The 20,387-nt window shown below is 58.7% G+C and overlaps 1 protein-coding gene and 1 long non-coding RNA gene across 2 annotated transcripts; both read left to right on the top strand.

Moving 5' to 3' along the window:
* The first annotated feature begins 555 nt into the window (after nucleotides 1–555).
* Nucleotides 556–8,130, top strand: LOC147578744 (uncharacterized). The gene is made up of 3 exons (XR_015255634.1): nucleotides 556–665; nucleotides 1,722–2,077; nucleotides 7,964–8,130. It is a non-coding gene; the product is annotated as an uncharacterized LOC147578744 (long non-coding RNA).
* A 5,020-nt stretch (nucleotides 8,131–13,150) lies between these two features.
* On the top strand, nucleotides 13,151–20,376 carry PRSS56 (serine protease 56). Its single transcript, XM_086719939.1, has 13 exons — nucleotides 13,151–15,301; nucleotides 15,927–16,064; nucleotides 16,440–16,484; nucleotides 16,601–16,790; nucleotides 17,175–17,274; nucleotides 17,363–17,522; nucleotides 17,765–17,907; nucleotides 18,145–18,307; nucleotides 18,496–18,672; nucleotides 18,759–18,923; nucleotides 19,005–19,067; nucleotides 19,434–19,540; nucleotides 19,913–20,376. The coding sequence occupies exons 1-13, from the start codon at nucleotides 15,202–15,204 to the stop codon at nucleotides 20,126–20,128; spliced, it is 1,767 nt and encodes a 588-aa protein (XP_086576065.1). The 5' UTR covers nucleotides 13,151–15,201; the 3' UTR covers nucleotides 20,129–20,376.
* The last annotated feature ends 11 nt before the right edge of the window (nucleotides 20,377–20,387 follow it).

A 20,387-nucleotide genomic window follows, 5' to 3' on the forward strand; every position in this document is an offset into this window, starting at 1 on the left:
GTGGTGAGTGTTCCAGACGTGAACAAACACCTCCGTGTTCTCATCTGTAACAGGGGGGTGACATGAGTCCCTCGCCCCCAGCTACTGTGTTGAGAAAATGAACCAAGATACAAAGCACCATGACTGACAGACTTCACTAGCTGTGTGGCATTGGGCAAGTCACTTAGCCTCTCTGAGTCCCTGTAAAGTGGGATAATAACAGTACCTACCTCATAGGGATGTTGTAAGGCTTATGTGAGTGAATCCACGTAAAAGGGCTTTGAACAGGGCTTTAAGGAACTATATATAGTGTTGGCTGGTCTATTTTTATACTAAATGCTCAACAGTCCCCAGGGTGTAGAGGTTCCTCTGGACCCCACTCCTCTTTTGTTTCTCTTCCTGTCTGAAGAGAAAAGCTCCTGGTCCCCCTCATCCCTTGCTGGGCCCTTTGAGGAGGAGCAGAACCAAGACACAGGACTCGCAGAGGCCTCAGACCTCCCCTACTCAAAGTTCAGGGACTCGGAGCCTGGGAGGCTGGGGTGGGAGGGAGGAAGGAGGCGGCGCTGGCCGCTAAGTTTGTTCATCCTGACTGTCAGTCCCTTAATCTGATCCCCGAGGAACAACGCAGAGGCTTCACTCTGGATGACAAACGAGGAGGGGAGAGGCCTGCCCTGCCTGGACTCTGGGTGAGTAATGGCCTTGCATTAAGATATTAGGCCTGGACGAGAAGAAATGTGCTCTCGCTCCCTCTCTGCTCCAATAAGGTCGGGGAGAGGAGGGGGCTTCCTGAGAGCCAAGCCCTGGGAAGGCTGGGGGCTGCTGAGGGGGTTCAAGAGAAGATGTGGGAAGTTTTGGGGGGGGGCACACACAGAGAGAATAAGAGACACAGATACAGCAGAGACAGAAGAGACGGGGGGAGGGAGTCAGACAGGGGATGGGGTGTCAGTAATAGAGACACAGGCTCCCTGAGAGACAAGGTGGGGGGGGGGGCTGAGAGAAGGAGAGAGGGACAGAGAGACAGATAAGGACTTGGGGGGTGGTGTGTAGAGAGGCGAAGATGCCATATGTCCCTTTTACTGGATCCTGAGCCTCTGGGCTGGGGAGGCACTGGGGGGACATCCTACTGGCTGAGTCTGGGGGGCAGGGCCTCTAGCCACATGGAAAGCACCCTTCCCCGGGCAGCCCACTTCTTGGGGGAAAGGGGACCAGACCCCAGTGTTCCGGCCCCAAGCACCGGTGCTGCTTGAGAAGCCCCTGCCTCACCCAGCCCCAGGGCCCCCATAGCCTGAGTCCCATGATGCAGGGCCTGAGAGTTGGAGGGACCCCTGGAGGCGAAGAAGGAGCCAGGCCCAGAGCAGAACTTAGAGACGGCATGGCTCAGAGTTGGGCCAAGAGCCAGATGGACCCAAGAGACCACGGGGCAGCCTGTCCCTCTGTCCCCATTGCAGCCTCCCCTGGCACCCTAGGAGCTGTGCTCACGTACCAGCTCAGACAGCAGACCTTGCCTGCTCGGATTCAAATCCTGCCTCTACCCTTTCTGCGGTGTGCCCCCCAGCAGGTTGTGTGACCTGGCTGTGCCTCACATGCTCCATGCCTGCAAAGTGGGGTGATTATGGCCCCTGCTGCACGAAGCTTCTGTGAGGGATCCCTGAGTCACGCCCTGTAAGATGCGTAGAATGGACCCTGGCACTTGCTAATGGTTCATTGAACTTCACAGATCACGGTTGTTTTATTTCCCCCAGGCCCCAGCCAGGACTGTGTAAGCGAGAGGATACCTGCACCCCCTTTAATCCCTCAGCGGGGTCTCCCCAGTGGGGAGACCAGACCTGGGAAACATGGCTCACCTTGGTAAGCCATCAGCCTCTCCATGCCTCAGTTTCTTCATCTGCAAAATGGGCATACCTTTAGGCCTAGTGAGGCTAGTGCATGTAAGCACTTAATAAAGCCTGCAGCGGTGGGGCTCAGATGGCCCAGCCCTCTGCTCTGAGGACCTCCCTGACCTGGCATGCACATCTGCATGGTCATGTACACGTGCGTGCACTCGAGCTGGGGAGCAGTGAAGACGCTCCCAGAGGAGACGCTCAGAAACGATGATGAGGTAGGGGAAGCCCCTGATCCCAGGCCTAGGGGCCCATGTACTGGGGATTAGGGGTAGGAAGCCTAGCACCCCACTCTCTGCGCCCCCTCCTTCCAACACCACCTTCACCAGCAGCCCTGGCTTCTGGTCCCACTCAGCTTCCCAGAGCTGCACTCAGATGCTCCACTTGATTTAATGCTCTGCCAGCATCATTTTGAAATTCGTAGTAATTGTTAAACAAGGGGCCCAGCAAATTATGCAGCTCGTCCTACACTTTGCTCCCTAGGGATTAAGCTCCCAAGCTGCCCTGGTCTGTGGCTTGAGCAGGGAGGGTGATTCAGAAAACAAAAAGGGGCTGCCTTAGGAAAAGGGGGGGGGGGGACAAGGCGGAAAGATCATGGGAAGGGCAGAAAACGCAGGAGGTTCACCTCTCTGAGCCCCAGAAGAACGCCAGGCAGCGCGGCGGCGCCCTTTTGATGGGTGGGCCTGAAAGAGGGGACTTGGGGGGGGAAGGGTCAGACTCCCATCAGCTGGGGGTCTACTGGGTTGGTCACAGTCAGAGATCTTCGATTGCTCCAAGGTCTCCCCCCACCCCGAAGCCTGGGTTCGAATCCCTTGTCCCAGATGTGCGACCCTCTGGTTTTACTGAGCCCCCCAAGCCTCCTTGGGACCTGGTGCAGGGCTTTTCTGTCCTTCAAGCCCCGCGTCTCTCACGGAGCGCCACCAGGAGGCGCCCCGCACCTGCTCTGCCCTCCCGAGCCGGGACGCCGGGCCCATCCGTCGGGAGGAGGGGCTTCCTGCGGGCCCGGGGTCGGGAGAGAGCGCCGCTTACAGCCGGGGAGCGGCCCCGGAAAGAGCGCGTCTTCGCAGAGCCGCGCACCCTTCTTCTCTCCTGAACCCCCATCGGGTGGCGGGTGTTCCACCAGACACGTCACGGTGCTGTTCCCCCCCACCGCGCCCCGCCAGTGAAGTCCTGGGCCTTCCTTGGAGCACAAGGCCAAGTCCGGGCCTGGTTGGGGCCACACGTGCTGAGCCTCAGATCCCTCCCAGAAGGTTGGGTGTATTAGCTAACTGTCCCCAAACGTGTTTTGTTCAGAGCGGGCCAGCGCTTGTGTACCAGCTTGAGGGCGGGCCTGGAATCAGTAAAATTTAACTAGCTCCTTCCTCGGGCGTTTCTAGTTACTGAGATGCCATCCAGGAGCCCTCTGCCCTCCAGACCCTAAAATATGATTTTACAAATATTTGTTGGCAGTAGATAATACTGCCCCAATTGCTTCAAAATTTGAAGTAAAACGTAAAAAGTAAAAAGCCTTCCTGCCACGCTGTCCCCATGTGCCTGGTTTCCTCCCACATAACCCCAGATGGCTACTTTTATTAATTTACTGTATAGTCTTCTAAAGAAAATAAAGATCTATGCTCTTATTTTCCCTCTTTTCTTACACAAAAGGAAGCATACTATGCATGCTGTTCTGCATTTTGTTTTCACTAAATGTATCTCAACATTCTTTCCGGAACAGTAGATTCCTTGTTCCTTTTTCACAGCTGCATAGTATTCCACTGTGTGGCTGTTTGCAGTTTATTTAACTCCGCCCTTTCTCGATGAGTCTCTGGGTTGTTGTTGCTTTTTTTTTGCTCCTGTTAACAACAATGCAGTGAACATCCGTGTACCTCCATCATTTCTTAAATGTGCTTTTGCACCTATCTGTAGGATAAAATGCCCTAAGTGGAGAGCCAGTTGTGGAATAAGAGTGCTTGTAATTCAGGAAGGGATTGAGCCGGTGTGTCGGGTGCCCCACACACAGCGACAAGACTGTTTTTCAGCAGCCTCACCAACAGAGTGGACTGTCAGGTTTCTGCATTTTTGCCACAAGTCTCCTTGTGTCGGGTGCCCCCAGGAAGCCTGCCTTGACCTCCAGACTGTGGCCCTACCACCCATTTCCCCCCAGCACTCAGGCCTTCTCCTTCACAGCACCTTGTGCATTTGAGAAGACTTACATATTATGTCATTTTCAGTGTTTGCCTCTAGGCTCCATGCAGGCAGAGACTGTATCCCAGTTCCCAGCACAACACGGGCACCTCAGAGGTGCTGAATACCCCTTTGTTGGCTGGGACGGCCCCCTGTGAGCACCGGACCCGAGGAGGCACTTTGCCTGGGTGGCCTCAGCTGTGCCTCTGAACCACTTTACGAGGGAGGTGCAGACACTAGTCCCATTGAGCAGACCAGGAGACTGAGGCTCAGACAGGAAGTGATTTGCTCAGGAACTCAGAGCTGGCCAGTAGGGAAGCCCCTTCTCCTTAGCCCTTGTCCCTCCTTCTGAGATCCTAGCTTTACTTTTTCCCTCCTCTGGTCCATGGGAACCCCCAATTTCCAGAAGCAGTCGGACCAGGTCAGGGTAACTCCAAGCTCGGGGTCAGCCCCCTCCACACCGCCTGCAATGATGCAGAGCCATGCTGGGGGCTGGCCTGAGCCCCGGGGGGCCTCTTCTGCCTGCGGGCTCAGCACCCCTGTTTGGTGGCTATGCCGGGGCTACGGTGACCCCCGTGACTATGCAGCCATCAGAGCCCCTTCCCTGAGGCCCCACGGCAGTGCTGGCTTTGTGCCCGACTGTCACTCTGTTCCCCAGCGGCTCTTTGCAGCGGCTGCCTGCCTCCCTGCCTCCCATTAATCATGTGTGCAGGATTTATTTTCTTCAGCAATTTATTTCAGCAAATGCAATCTGGGTGTGCCCGCAGGTGGGCAGGGTGCTCTGTTGCCGCCAGAGTCACGGAGCCCGGCTCTATTGTCAGGCTGGCAGGCGTGATTCGCCACCGCCCCCCTCCCCGCCGTCAGTCAGCAGGCCTGGCTGAGCCCCCGGGTGGAACGTGAAGGCTCCCAAGGACCAGCCCACCCCCGCATCACCATGACCTCAGCGTCCCAAGCAGCCTGAAAGAGCTTGCCTCACTTTCTTTACTGGGGCTTTGCTGCCCCTACCAGGGTTAGCTGGTTAACGGGGCCAGGAGATGAGCCCCCAATATTCCCACCCTGAAACAGGCATCCAGAGGCATTTCCTGACCTGGGGAAGGAAGGGGCCCTCCCCCCCCGAACCCCTCCTCCCCGAACCCCTCCTCCCTGGCGATGCTGGACAATTCCTATGACAGTCACAGAGCCGCCCCTGTCGCCACACCTATAACATGTGTCCTCCTTCCTGTGTTCCCTTTGGTCACTCTTGGCCTCTTTCTCTAGGCTGTCAGCAGGATGAGGCGGTCTGGGGCTGAATAGCCCTGAGGCAGAACAGGAACAGTGGTAGGGGAGTGAGGGGTGGTCTGCTTTGTTATGATTTCAAGTGCTGAGTTAGTGCCCCCCCGGTCGTCTGTCCACTCTTGGCCTTGGAAGCAGAAAGGACTGGGGGCGATCTACCTGGCACTGGCCCTCACCAAGCCGTCAGCAGCCCCTACCCATGCGTCCCACCCCCGCAGCATCCTCGGGGGTGCAGGCCTCAGCACCTGGGCACCTGCTTCCTCCCTTGGTATCCGTTAGGCCCAGCGCTTGGCCTGGCTACCTCTAATGCTGCAGATAATTCCTCCTGTCGCAAAGCCATTACCCTGCAAATGGGCCGCGCTTTAGTGTGTGTGTGTGTGTGTGTGTGTGTGTGTGTGTGTGCGCGCGCGCGCGCGCGCACGCGCGTGCCCGCGTGTATGCAGGAGAGGGGGCGGCTGCAGCAGGCAAAGCGCCTTGTTTATGCCTCACCGCCATAATTGTCTCAGGAGATTTATTGGCTGCACCCTCTACAGGCCCCCTCCCTCCGCCCCCCAGCCTCTGGTCCCCTGCCCAAGCTGCTGGCCTCTGCTGGTCCCCAGGTGATGGGGCCTGGAGCTCCGTGTAGGGGGCACGGGGGGCAGGATGTGCCCAGCTGGAATGTGGTTATGGAGGGGCCGTGATGTGTGTGCACTCCCCTTCTACTCCATGCCTGGTAGCTGGACTCAGACAGGAGACAGTGGCTGAGGCACCCCTGACATGGCCTTCCAGATCTCAGGGGCCCTGGGGGTGCAAGATGGGTGCTGGAAGGACTTTGGTGTCAGGCATCCGGGCCTTGATCTCTCCTATGCCTCCTCGCTCCAACTCCTCCTGGCCCCTCGTCTCTGCCGGCTACTTTGTCCATCATTGCAGATCTCGCCCACCCCCAGATGTCATCACAACTGCTCCACCTTGTCCCCTCCTGCCCCTCTGGGGCACAGCCAGGCCTCCTGAGGAGGGGGCCAAGCCCTCCACCCTTTCAAGAAGAGCCTTCCACCTTTGTGTTGAGCCCTGGGCAAATCCCGGCAGGTTGACACAGTCAGAAGGCACCTGTGGACTCAGGAGGAGGCAGGGCTGGGCAGTGGTCAAGGGTGTGGCCTTCAACAACAAGCGGGACTGCTTTTAGTCTCTGCTCTTCCAGTTTCTATTGGTGTGGTCTTGGGCACACCACTCAGCTCCTCTGAGCCTCAGTGGCCTTATCTGTAAAATGGGTCTGATAACACTTACCTCAAACAGTCATTATAAAGTCATTGTAATACATCGAACCACAGGAAATTGCCCTATATTCAACCAATTTTTGGCATTAATATTTACTGGATGAAACACTGCAGGAACAAACTTTGTATCATTGATAAGTTTCCTCCTTGTGCCCACACGGTTCTTGTTACACTCTTCATGTTTTACATTTGGCTAAATGCTACCTGCTGGTTTTAAAGAATTCAAGCGAGGCAAGGAAGCACAAAGAAGAAAGCAAAAAGCAAAACAAAATAAAAATAAATCTCCCTATCAGAAATAGCTGTAATTAACGAATAACCACCATTTCCAGTAATCTCTTTTTGCATTGATGCGGATAAGACGTTTAGAGAGATAAATTGATAGAAGTATTGCTATAAAGGGACCTGATTGAATATTTTAAATATAATGTATTAAATCTAATTTCGGTTTATCTTAACAAAAGAAAATAAACGGAAGTAACACTGAAGGAAACCACATGACTCCAGTAAATATCTCTTCATCAGAAAGACCGTGTTTTCTAAAAAGATCATCTCATGGTAACAAAAAGATTTGAAAGCAACAAGAAAAATTATTGATTAGGGATAATCGATCATGTAGGAGAAGAAGAAATGTGAATATTACAGTCGAAATCGAGGGCATTAAATTAACAAGTTTCAAAGAAACACAACTGACAGCAAAATAGAGAAAAGGGAAGGAAAATGTATGGAGAGAAACCACAGGAAAGAAAGACAATAGACACAGAAGAGAGGAGGCAGGCAGAACCCTGGAAAGGGTCTGCATTCTTTCCCCGACAAGGCTGAGCAGTGGTATGCAAAATTTTGCACCTTTTCAACTTAAAAGAGTTTTGCCTAGACACCCTCCTTCTCTAAAGGTTTCCATCATGTTTAAATGATAAAAAAAAAAAAAAGACAATTTCTGGCATGTTATAAATATTGACTCCCCCCCCCCTTTTTTTAGGGAGAGGGAGAGCAGAGTGGGGAAGAGGGGCAGAGGGGGAGAGAGAGAGAGAGAGAGAGAGAGAGAGAGAGAGAGAGAATCTCAAGCAGGCTGCATGCTGGGTGGGCTCAATCCCATGATCCTGGGATCATGACCTGAGCCAAAATCAAGAGTCAGAAGCTCAGCTGACTGAGCCACCCAGGCTTTTAGATAAAACTGTTACAGGTCTTGGGGAGCCTGGGTGGCTCAGTCGGTTGAGCGTCCGACTTCGGCTCAGGTCATGATCTCACGGCTTGTGACTTCGAGCCCCGCATCGGGCTCTGTGCTGACAGCTCGGAGCCTGGAGCCTGCTTCAGATTCTGTGTCCCTCTCTCTCTGCCCCTCCCCTGCTCATGCTCTGTCTCTCTCTCTCTCTCAAGAATAAATAAAACATTTTTTAAAAAATTTAAAAACTGTTACAGGTCTTTTCTGAATGGACCTGACCATTTCGAAGAACAGAATGGCAATTTCACATGGTGCAACCGGGGAGGTGAACCGCCCAGCCCAGAGCCGGCCTGCAGCGGCACTCACCCCAGCAGCTGTCGTCGCGGAGCAAGCCTGCGTCCTCTATAAACCCAGGTGACCTCGCACTTCTTCGTTTCTGTTTTCCTGGAAATTTTTACAAAATTCCTTTGAACTCTCCAACTTCTCTCACTAAATGAATATAAGTTGGGGTCTCTGATTAAAACAGAAAAGCAGATTCTCCCCCCCCCCCCACCCCCCAGGGATGCCAGTGGCCAAGGTAGAGGGGTGGCCCCACAGGAGAAGGGAGGACTGGCCTGGGAGGAGGGGAGTGGTGGGGATGACCCCCTTCCCCTCCCAAGCCCTTCAGAAGAGGCTGACGGGAAAGGGTGGTGAGAAGGGGTGGAGCCCGAGGAGATTGTGGGGTGTGTACAAAATGTTGCGTTCTGAAAGGGGGGCGTGGGAGTGGACTGGATGCACCCACGCTCTGTGGCTCCTGCCCAGAATATTGGGTGAAAAGCGAGGTGGGAGGCCAGGGGTCTCGCCAACCTCAGAGAGCCCCACGTGCAGGTTCTAGGACATTCCCATTCTCAGAGACCCATTCAGCCTGCGGGGGGGACAGCCCCTGCCTCAGCAACCCCCACCCCAGGCAGCAGCCTTGCCTCTCCCTCTTAAAGTCAAGTTCAGCCCAGAGGGAGGGGGAAGGTCACAGTAGCAAGTAGAGCTGACAAGCTGAAGGAACCAGGCAATCCATGAGGAAGGCCCCACAGGGCCAGGGAGCCCCCTACACAGACACCCTCTGAGCGAAAGGCCACACACAGCCTGGGGAGCCCCCCCCCCCCCACGGCCCTGTATCCCATTCTCTCTTGTCCTCTGGGCTCCCACATCTCCCGTGCTGCCCTGCGGGATCAGGCCCTCTCTGCCCTCGCTGTGTCCATGCAGGGAAATAGCATCCTATCAATTCTGTCACATTCATCAAGTGCTGATCTAGAGCAATGACGATAACTCCTGCCAGCCCTTTGCAGGAAGCCTAACAGGTGTTCTTTAATTCTCCCAGAGAGATGGCTGTTATCATCCTATTTCACAGATTGAGAACTTGAGGTTGAGAGAGGATGATGAGTATTAGTTTCCTGGAGCTGCCGTCACTGGCTTCAAACAACAGAAATTTGTTCTCTCACAGTCCTGGAGGCTAGACGTCCAAAATCAAGGTGCCGGCAGGAGGCACCTGGGTGGCTCGGTTGGTTAAGCATCTGACTCTTGGCTTCGACTCAGGTCACGATCTCATGGTTGTGGGATGGAGCCATGTGTTGAGCTCCGGGCACCACGCTGGGCTTGGAGCCTGCTTGAGATTCTCTCTCCCTCTCTCTCTCTGCCCCTCCCCTGCTCATGCTTGTTCTCTCTTCAGAATCTGCATCAGAATCTGGCTTGTGGCCACTTTTGTGCCTAGCAGGCCACTTTAGATCATGGCTGTGGGTCCCGCTAGTCTGTCCAGAGACACTGCCCCCGAAGGTGGCCTGCTCGGCTGTTAGCTGAATCTGCTTCCTGCCCTTTTGCCCATTCCCCCGGCAGGGGCCAGGAGATCAGGAGGGTTTGGGGTGGAGGGAGGGGTGAGCACATCATGGCAGAAGGGGCCTGAGGAGGGATGAAGAGGAAGGTCATCCCCAGAGGACAAGTATAGAGACCTAGAGCGACAAGTGTCCGGGTCTCTCCTTCCCGTTTCCAGAGGCCCAGGATCCCCCCACCATCCTCGGAACACAAAAGCAGCCTCTGTGCCGGTGGGAAAGCTACAGGGCTGGAGCTTCCTCACATGGACCTGCTGGACTTTTCCAGAAATATCAAGAAAGGTCCAAGTTTCTTTCCATCCCTCTTTTGAAGCAGGAGCTTGGGGCTGAAGCGTTGCCTGCACCTGTGGGAGGGGTCGAGGTGGGCGGCTGTGACCACGGGGGGTGTGGGTGGAGAAACCGGGGGCTGTGGATGCCACTAAAAGTCGCCTCCAGGCCCTCCTTCATCCTAGACAGTCATCCTGCCCCTCCCACTCCCCAAAACAGGGCAGCAAAGAGGAAGGGATGCGGGAAGAGCAGAAGGGGGAAGTCCCCAGCTCTGCCGGGTCCCAAGATCACCAACCATGAGAGATGCTCGTGCCATCCAGCCCCCAGAAGATGTCACTTGTCTCTCCCAGCTACGCTCCAGGGAGAAGGACAGCACTGCACAGACTGGACATAGGTGTGCAAGGAGGGGGCCCCAGCCCCTGCACAGGAGGAGCTGACGGGGGAACAGGAGACGCCAGGACTGCTTGGGACGGGCTGAGGTTCATGTGCAGGAGGCAGGTGATTTGACGCTGGAGCCTGAAGAGGGGCCAGTACTGACCATCCATTTCTTCAGTTGTTTAACAAACACAGTGTGTCAGGCTCTGTTCTAGGTGCTGGGGACACCACAGGGACGAGGCGCAAAGCCCTGCTCCCCTGCAGCAGACAGACGACAAATAACCAAGCTCACAATTGCAGAGGGCTCTAACCTGATTGTTGGGGAATCTCGACTGGCTGGGAAATAGATGTGAAATTGTTTCATTCTTCCAGGCACTGCCCTGGGCAGAGGCTGCTTTCTGGCTGGAAGCGGCAGCTCCCTGGCCAACACCCGGCCAGATTCTGAGCCTTCTCCACCTGCCAGGTTAGAATCTTCTCTTTCTGGGCATTGCCCGGTGAAACCCCAGTTTCTCGCTTGATGCAAACCTCTTCTCTCCTCCCTGTGCTCAGGTGGACCTTCAGAAGCTCTATGCCGATGAGCTGGTGGGTGGAGGGCTCCCCTGGCCCTCAGTTCTCCACTGTTGCGTAGGGAGAGAGAGAAAGAGGAATCTGCTCCCGACGTTCCTGGGCCAGGGAGCCCCAGAACCACGACTCCTTTTCTGTGAACAGTACCAGGGGTCCAACTTGCTCACCAATGGAGTGTTCACTTGGGGCACTCCCCGTGCTCAGCAAGGCCCCACACTTGGTTTAACATGCTGCTGCCGTGGTCTCGAAATTCTTAACAATTGTGGAACAAGGGGCCCTGCATTTGCATTTTTCACCCAGACTGTTACAACGTACGTAGCCGGTCCTGCCTGCCAGACATGCGTGTTACAGCTGCGTCCAGCTGGCCACATCACTCCACACTGCGCTCCGCCCCCAACGCCGCAACAGTCCCCAAAAGCCTGAAGCCGCAGACTCATCCACTCTCCAGGCCGGCTCTCTGGGCTGTGGGCACACGTGAGACTGCCCTCTGTACGTTCTGAGGGACCAGGAACCTCAGGGTGCGGGTATCAGCCTCTCCTCACTAGGCAGCCCCCACCCCACCATCCTCAGGAGCCCCCCGGGCCGGACGGCGGGTCCCCTGGCTAAGCTGAACTCCAATGGGACACCGAAATGCCAGCCTCTCCCTCCTGTCGGCCCCCTTGATTCCTGAACAAGGGATTCCTTCATCCTTCCGGGGTCCCTGCCCTTCCTTCCAGCTCTGCTGCAGACGTGAGGGAAGATGCTCTCTCCCTCAAATCTGTGCAGTCCCCAAGGCTCTCCCCCACCGGCCCCCACCTCTTCTCCTCTGCACGTGGGCGAGGGCCTTTGGGGAGGATGTGGGTCTGACAGGGCCCGGCCGTGAGCCCTGCAGTGACAAGGAGGTCTGGGAGGGTCTGCCACTCGACTAGCCTGTGGGAGACCCAGCCCCTTGGGACAGGCAAGTCCCCACCAGACAGCCGGCAACAGAGCAGCAACTGCTCTGAAGAAGGTGCCAGAGGGGATGTGGCAGAGAAGAGGACACGCTGTCGGGATGGTGGCCATTCCAGTGGAAGAGGCCGAGGACGACCAGGAGGACCAGTCACCAGTAATAAAAAAGTTGCACGAAACGTGGGTTTCTTTTTTTTTTTTTTTTTTTTAATTTTTTTTTTCAACGTTTATTTATTTTTGGGACAGAGAGAGACAGAGCATGAATGGGGGAGGGGCAGAGAGAGAGGGAGACACAGAATCGGAAACAGGCTCCAGGCTCTGAGCCATCAGCCCAGAGCCCGACGCGGGGCTCGAACTCACGGACCGCGAGATCGTGACCTGGCTGAAGTCGGACACCCAACCGACTGCGCCACCCAGGAGCCCCGAAACGTGGGTTTCGACCTGGTTCTCAAGAGGCGACCTGAGGAAGTGGATGAAACTGACCAGACTTGGGGTATACGTGGAGGAGAGGAGAGCGGAGGGAAGGGCAGAGGAGGGGAGGGGAGGAGAGGGGAGGGGAGGGGAGGGGAGGAGAGGGGAGGGGAGGGGAGGAGAGGGGAGAGGAGGGGAGGGGAGGGGAGGAGAGGGGAGAGGAGGGGAGGGGAGGGGAGGAGAGGGGAGGGGGGAGGGCAGGGAAAGAGAGAAGAGGAGAGGAGAGGAGAGGAGAGGAGAGGGCCCTGGCTGGTGGGGGGGGGGGGGGTTGAGGGCGGTGCAGGAAGCGGCAGAGGGCGGCGGGGTTGAGTGAATCACCATCTGTGCTGTAAGGCCCCTAATTTTCTCTGGCAGTGGCGCTGGGGCAGGAGAGGCAGTAAACAGACCAGCAGCTTCTGGTCTTTTTTGGCCTCCCACCGGTCCTTGAAGACCAGCAGAGGCAGAAGGGGGGGCGGGGGTGGGGGCGGGGTGAGGTGGCTCAAAGGCTCCGGCCTGGCCCGCCTGGCCTTGGCAGGATCCAAGTGGCTGAGGGACCAAGGTGCCAAATGCCAACAAAGCGTACCCCTCCTTGTGGCATTCTCCAGTGAGAGCGGCCACAGGGGGCTCCGTCTTGGGGGGAGCTCACTCCAGGCCTTAATCTCTCCAGCTTGGACGCCGGCTCCGAGGGCGGCATTGGCCTCTCCGCCCAGGGGCCTGTGAGGCTTTCCAACCACCTTCTCTGCTTTCTGGGTCCCCTACCTTGGCGGCTCTTTCTTGGAACCACAGATCATTTGCTTTGGACACTTTCTTCAAGTATAGGCTGTGTTGAGAGTTAACACCCTCTCTGCCAAGAATTTGGAGATGGTGGATAAGAAAGTAGATAGCCCCAGGGATCGTGGGTGGCTTAGTCAGTTGAGCATCTGACTTCGGCTCAGGTCATGATCTCAAGGTTTGTGGATTCCAGCCCCACATCAGTCCACTGACTGATTCCAGTCAGTCGGGCTCTGTGCTGACAGCTCAGAGCCTGGAGCCTGCTTCGGATTCTGTGTCCCCCTCTCTCTCTGCCCCTCCCCTGCTTGAGCTCCCTCTCTCCCTCTCCCTCTCTCTCAAAAGTAAATAAACATTTTTTTAAAGTTAAAAAAAAAAGAAGATAGGTATCCCCTATCTAGGCATACACCCTCTTGAGATGGATGTTCTGATGAATACAAGTAATTTCCAACTTTATAATATTCACTCACAATAACCCATACTCAGACACTATTTCATGGCATTCCTGAACCAGAGGGATTGTCTTCATGAGGTGCGGTGGTAACGGGGAGGGGAAGGGGGCATCCCCAGTGGTGTGCTGGGTAATGTTGACCTGGCTCTTGCGGGGCGGAAGGCAGGGAGGCTCTGATTTGTACGGGGTGCTGGTTTCCGTGGTGTAAATCCTCCCACAGTGGCTGGTTTCAAGCTACCAATATGATGTCACCCAGTGCAGACTTGGGAAGAGACGTCTATGTTCAGCCCTCCAGAGCCAACATGAGCAACTCCAGCACAACACTGGGTGGGTGGCAACCTCCAGTGGGGCTCCAGCGGGTGGAAACCTCTTTGTGGCCAGCGCCCAAGGATGGGGGGAGTGGAGAATCAAAATGATGGGACATCTCGGTGATCAAGGAGGAAGAGAGTTTCAGAGAGGAAAAAGAGGCCACGCACATTCTCTGCTGGCCAGCGGCATAGAAGGAAGAAGTTGGAGAAGCTGCTGGAACTGGCTGCCCCCCTTCCCTGCATCTCACCCATCACCCCTGGGACCCCTGGCTCAAGGCTATCTCTGCAGGTCTGGGGCTCTGTCTTACGAAGCAAGGCAGGTTCCGATCGGAGGCTTGTTCACCTGCGCAGAAGGAGAAAGGGCTGGAGAAGACAGGACACTGTGTTACAGGGGCAACGTCATGGCAGAATCTGGTCTGGGAAGGCACCAGGCCTGCCAAAGTCACCCTGGGTCACCGGCATGAATTGGGGTGCCAAGATCCTTTTTCTGGGCCCCAGGACATTCTGTGGGGGCAGAAGGGCCCCTCCTCTCTGCCCCAGGTGGGAGCTTGGTCCCAGGAGAGCTGCTCGTTTGTGGCCCTTCCCGTGAGACTCCAGAAGATTCCCTCCGGCCAGATCAGGGTCATAGCAACTGAGAACAATGCTGGACAGGCCGAGCGAGCACTGTGTAGGGGCAGGGGGTCTGGGAGAGCGTCAGAAGCTGCTGGGGCCGGTCCTACCCAAACTGGGCCACTGGTGGGGCCTTTCATGTCTGCCTTCCTCTCGGGGCCTGCCTTTGCCTCTTCCCACCCCACCACCCCCAGTGCAGCAATTACGGCGCTAATTAGGGCGCTTTGATCATCTTTAGAAATGGCTACATCGGGGAGAGACGCTGCCAAGCAATTAGGGGCACAGGGGCTGGGAGCTCGGGCACCTCCTCAGGGGGTGGGGCTGCCGAGGACCCTCACACACCCCCTGCCCTCCTCCCTCCAGGAGTGTGTGCCCCCAGCACAGTCCTAAACTCCTCAGGGAATAGAGGCAGATGGGACTCCCCCCGCCATCCGAGCCTCGGAGACAGGGCCAGCCCCTGCCCACCAGCCCCCCTCTGCCTGGCCCCCAGCCCAACTGTCAGCTCTTCTGGCCTGTCCAGGCCCCTTTGATGGAGCCGCAGAAACAAGGGTTCCTTTGACAGAAGGGGGGCCTCAGAGCTGGGACCGTGGGACTTCAAAGGTGAGGGTCGAGCCCCCATCCCGATCCCTCCCCCAGCCCTGGCCCCCCTCCCGAGTACCCCCCCAGCCTGTCCTCTATATAGCCCCCCAAGCCCCAGTCCCCTGTGGGCTCCCGGGAGTTAAGGGCCAGGTGAGGGACCGACTGAGGGAAGCGGGTGATTTTGATGTACGAGAACAGAGTCGGATGATTTGAGGGGCACGAATTCAGGGCCCAGGAACAGAAAGGCAGTGGGAGGCAGACACCCAAGGATAAGCACCTGGAGGGCAGACTCCAAGGGGGAAAGAGGACGGGGTCGCTCGTCCTGGCTATTGGTCACCATGCTGCTGCCTGTGCTGCTGCTGCTGCTGCCCTTCCCAGACCTACCGTCTGTCGCTGGGCACCCACTGTACATGCGCCTGCCCCCCAGCACCCTGCAAGGTGAGCTCGGGCTGCTCTGAGGGGGCGGCAGAGGTGGGAGGAGCTCAGAGGAAGTGGGGTGGGGCTGGCGAGCATGACCTTGCCACCCCCACTCATTGAGGCCTTTGGCCCCCTCCGCCCACCCTGCAGGGAGAAGGGGCCAGAAACGGAGGCAGCACGGGTGGGAGAGGGAGGGGGAGGACCAGGGTGCACAGGGAAGGGGACCTGGCAGCCACTGCCAAGGGGTATGCTTTGGGGAAGGTTCCGGGTTTAGCAGGAGGAAGGGGTCCAGGCGGGCAGCTCCTTGGCTATCTGGGCCCAAAGGTAGGCAACTCGGTGACAGGTATTTTGTCCGTTAGCCTGAGTTTTGTGATGTCTCTACCTCTGAGGTGCCGTTTTTCCTTCAAGATGTTTAAGGCAAGTCCCTCTTTAAAGATTCCAGCCCAGCTCAGGTCAAGTGGGTTGAGAATCTGGGACCATCTGCTCCGAGCGCTGGGCCCTCAGGCCCCTGGGGCTCTCTCTCCTCCCCATTCTGCCCGGTGCTCCTGGAGTCTGACCTGCTTCCCCCTGTCTCCCAAGGCAGGCTCAGGGCTGGAGCCTGAGGTCCTTCCCCAGCCATGCATGATTGTACCCTCTGTCCCAGCAGCTCTGTCAGCCCAGGGGACGAAAGCGCTGCAGGCTGCCCAGAGGAGCGCCCAGTGGGCAGTAAATCGAGTGGCAATGGAGATCCAGCACAGACTCCACGAGTGCAGAGGCTGTGCCAACCACACGGTCCCGTGCCCGGGTGAGCTCGCACTGACTACCTGCGTCCGTTCTCCTGTCCACCCCATCCCTTCCCTCCAGACTTGACTCCCTCTCGGAGACAGAAACTAGGTGGGGCTACAACAGAGATGATGCTTAAGAAGGTCTCTCCAAGAGGCAGGAGCATGCCAGGCATGGGGCACAGCGCGTGCCAAGGCAGGAGGGCAGGGACAGTGAGAAGTTTATGGCTGCTGAAACGGACCCTGACGGCTGGCGGGGGGGTGGGGGGGGGTGGGGGGGGTGGGGGGGGTGGAGTAACAGAAGGGGAGCGGCAGCGCAGGGAGAGGGCCCAGGCTCTGCCGGGGGTGCAGGAAGGTGGGAGGGTAGCAGTGAGGCTCAAAGGTCTGTGTCTCAGCAGGACCTGGGCGTCCTAGGCCACAGGCGCAGGATCCAGCCGCCCCAGGTAAGGCTGAAAGGGCTCGAGGGGGTTAGGGCTGAGGGCAGGGTGAACCCTGGAGGAGCCTCAAGGGTCAGGGCGGCAAGGACTTGTCCCTTGTGACTCCGATGCCACCTTTCTAGGGCCGTGTGGCGAGCGGCGCCCGAGCACTGTCAACGTGACGCGTGCCCACGGCCGCATTGTCGGAGGTAGCGCTGCGCCCCCGGGGGCCTGGCCCTGGCTGGTGAGGCTGCAAGTCGGGGGGCAGCCTCTGTGCGGCGGCGTCCTGGTGGCGGCGTCCTGGGTACTCACCGCGGCGCACTGCTTCGCGGGGTACGTTGGGCCCCAGGCCCCTGACCAGCCCAGATCCCTAACGCTTGGTCCAATGCTTCCTTCCGGGGTCGTCGGGCGGGCGACACGTGCGAGGGCCGGTCTCTGCTGCCCCCTGGCGGCGGCCACCGCCCTGCCCAGCTCCGGGGCCTCGAGGCGCCCACGCCGCCCAGCCAGGGAGCAGCTATCAGGGGACCACCCGCCCGGCTCGGGGGGCCTCCTGGGGACCGCCGCCTCGCCCTGGCCCACCCTCCCTGCCCCGCGAGTAACAGCGGAGAAAGAACCCGGCGTGCGGGCTTGCTGGGTGGTGCCTGTGGGCGGAGGGCAGGGTCTCCAAGGGACCCGCTGCACCCTTGTCCTGCGTATCACCCGCCGCTCTCCCCGCAGCGCCCAGAACGAGCTTCTGTGGACGGTGACGCTGGCCGAGGGCCCCCGGGGGGAGCAAGCGGAGGAGGTGCCGGTGAACCGCATCTTGCCCCACCCCAAGGTGAGAGGACAGTTCCCAGGCTCTCGGAGTCGGGAACGGCACCCCCACCCCACGCTTCATTGATATTGCGCCGTCACCCCCTCCGCAGTTTGACCCGCGGACCTTCCACAACGACCTGGCCCTCGTGCAGCTGTGGACGCCGGTGAGCTGGGCAGGGGCCGTGCGCCCTGTGTGCCTGCCCCAGGGGCCCCGGGAGCCCCCAGCCGGCACGGCTTGCGCCATCGCGGGCTGGGGGGCCCTCTTCGAAGGTATGGGGCAGGCCCGGGCCTGGGTGAGGCGCGAGTGTGAGTGGGAAGAATGGGGTGCTGGGGTGATGGAGTTTGGGAAGGCCGGGGGTGTAGCGAATCTGACTTCCTTGCTTCGCAAAATGCTGCCTGGTCTTGCAGGGGGGTAGGAATCAAGGAGGGCAGGGCGGGGGAGGGAGGCCCCCCCCCCCGGAAGCGACACTCCTGCCCTGAAGGCCTGAGCCCCCTCCACCATTTCCCTGTAGACGGGCCTGAGGCTGAGGCGGTCAGGGAGGCCCGAGTGCCCCTGCTCAGTGCTGACACCTGCAAAAGGGCCTTGGGGCCCGAGCTGCACCCCAGCAGCATGCTCTGTGCCGGCTACCTGGCCGGGGGCATCGACTCATGCCAGGTATGAGCCCTGATTGACTGGAGGGTGCCGGAGGGTCCTGGTTCCCCAGGGAAAGAACAGCCTCTTTCCTTCCACAGTCAGGCTGTCATTCAACTTGTCTGAGCCTCTATGTTCTCATTGCTAAAATGGGTACAAGAAGTAACCCCAGGAGAATTCAAAGCTGCCTGCCAAGTGTAAAGCTGGCATAGGAGGGGGCAGGTCAATGTAGTACCCTCTCTTTTGACTCGGGTCCCGCAGGGTGACTCCGGAGGCCCCCTGACATGTTCTGAGCCTGGCCCCCGCCCCAAGGAGGTTCTGTACGGGGTCACCTCCTGGGGGGACGGATGCGGAGAGCCAGGGAAGCCCGGAGTCTACACTCGAGTGGCCGTGTTCAAGGACTGGCTCCAGGAGCAGATGAGCGGTGAGCGCCCCTATTCCTATTCCCCCCTCCCCGAAGTGTCCCGCTAACAGCCCTGGAACAAGCCCATCTTCACCCCGCCCGCCCCCCAGCCCCTTAGGGCGTCAAGAAAGCCTGTCTCCCTTCAGGGGAGGGCTGCGGAAGCTAGGCCCCAAAGCCAGGGCTGAGATGGTCCCCGTCGACCCCTGTAGCAATCCCCTCCAGCCGGGAACCCAGCTGCCGGGAGCTTCTGGCCTGGGACCCGCCCGCGGAGCCGCAGGCAGACGCCGCCCCGCCGTGCGCCTACTACTCCCGCCTGTGCTCCGGGCCCGCGGTCGCCTGTGCGCGTCTGGCGCAACAGCAGTGCCTGCAGCGCCGGAGGCGATGCGGTCAGTCCAGTTCCCAGGGCCGGGCCGGGAGGGCAGGGGACCTGGCCCACGTCTGACCTCCGCCCGGACGCTTGTCCTGCCCGCAGAGCTGCGCTCGCTGGCGCACACCCTCCTGGGCCTGCTGCGGGGCGCTCAGGACCTGCTCGGCCCGAGCCCAGGGATGCGGCGTCTGGCCCCAGCCCTGGCTCGCTCCGCTCTGTCGCTCCTAGAGCCTCCCAGGCACCCTGCCCGCGAGCAGCGGCTACACCCAGGTACCCCGTGCCTTCATATTCCAGCCCCCGCACGCCGACTCCGCGCGGCGGAGGTGATCCCCTAACCCCGCGTCTCCCCAGGATCGCGGGCTGCAGGCGCGCGGTTCCCGAAGCGGAGACCAGAGCAGCGCAAGGAAGGGAACGGTAAGGGCGCCCCCTGCCGGCCTTTGCAGGGAGAGTAGCCGGCCAAGGGCGGCCAACCCTGCGGGGATTCTCCCAAGGTCCGCTCTGGGAAGCGGTTACCCACCCATGGGGCAACCAGCAGACTAGCTCTCCCCACCCGACCCCTCCCTCTGCAGCAGGGAGGATGACTCTTTGGGGGCACTTGTGGCTTTGGGCCGCCCTCAGGGTCAGCAGAGACCATTTGCTGAACCTCAGTTTTCCCGTGTGTAGCATGAGAAGAAATCTGCCCACTGGGAGGCCATTCTGGGGTCCTGGTGGGAATCCCTCTCCCAGCTCCTTGCTGGTGTCAGTTTTCTGTTATTCCCGGGACCTCTCCCCTTCCTTCAGGCTGCCCTGGGTTGGAGACGCTGCAACAGAAGTTGGCCACCCTTCAAGGCACCCATGCCTGGATCCTACAGGTCCCATCAGAGCACTTGGCCATGGACTTCCATGAGGTAGGTCCTCAGGCTTCCCACATTCGCTCACAGTGGCCTCAGAAGCCGACCTGGGTCAGCCCTAGTAGGTAGGGGGGACAGAAAGGGCACCCTCCACAGCAAGAGGGAGGACCTGCCAGCAGCTTGCAGTGGAGGCAGGGGTGTCTTGGGAGAAAAGGGTGGGGAGGGCAGCTGTGTGTAAGCTGGGTGCTAGGTGGGGTGGATGGGAACTTGTGAGGGAAAGGTGTGAGTGGAAGGGTCGTGGGGGGGTCCAAGTGAGCAGAAGTGTGCAGGATCGGGGGCTATGGAGGGGAATGGATCTGGGTGAGAGTTTCTGGGGGCCACAAGGGGGGAGACCCAGTGAGGTTGTGAGCCCCGATTCTCCTTCTGCAGGTCCTGGCAGATCTGGGCTCCAAGACACTGACCGGCCTCTTCCGAGCCTGGGTGCGGGCGGGCTTGGGGGGCCAGCATGTGGTCTTTGGTGGCCTGGTGGGCCTGGAGCCAGCCACGATGGCCCGTAGCCTTCCCCGGTTACTGGTGCAGGCCCTGCAGGCCTTCCGCTTGGCCACCCTGGCAGAGGCAGAGGGACCCCAGATGGGTGCAAGGTAGAGTGGGGGGCACCACCCACCGAGCCCTCAGATTCCTTCGGCCCGGGGGCCATGAACCACATCTGGACCCCTAACCCCCCCGTCAGGACCTACTGCTCCCAGGGGCTCCTATGATGACAAACTGTCACAGCCACAGTTGGCTGGGTGTGGGGGGCGGGGGACCTGGGTCCGTGTGTCTTTCCGTGTATCTTCCCAGATGTGCCATCGGAAAATCACAGCTGCTTCAATAAACATTATTTATGACCTACACAGATGACTCT

Source organism: Puma concolor, chromosome C1 (assembly GCF_028749965.1).
Source record: "Puma concolor isolate L17-30 chromosome C1, mPumCon1.1.hap2, whole genome shotgun sequence".
Lineage (NCBI taxonomy): Eukaryota > Metazoa > Chordata > Mammalia > Carnivora > Felidae > Puma > Puma concolor.

Bases quoted from the DNA above. Each gene is read 5' to 3' on its own strand.
- PRSS56 (XM_086719939.1), top strand. From the start codon at position 15,202: ATGCTGCTGCCTGTGCTGCTGCTGCTGCTGCCCTTCCCAGACCTACCG. The intron at 18,308-18,495 runs GTGAGCGCCCCT...CGACCCCTGTAG, and splicing joins GCTCCAGGAGCAGATGAGCG to CAATCCCCTCCAGCCGGGAA. The intron at 18,924-19,004 runs GTACCCCGTGCC...GCGTCTCCCCAG, and splicing joins CGAGCAGCGGCTACACCCAG to GATCGCGGGCTGCAGGCGCG.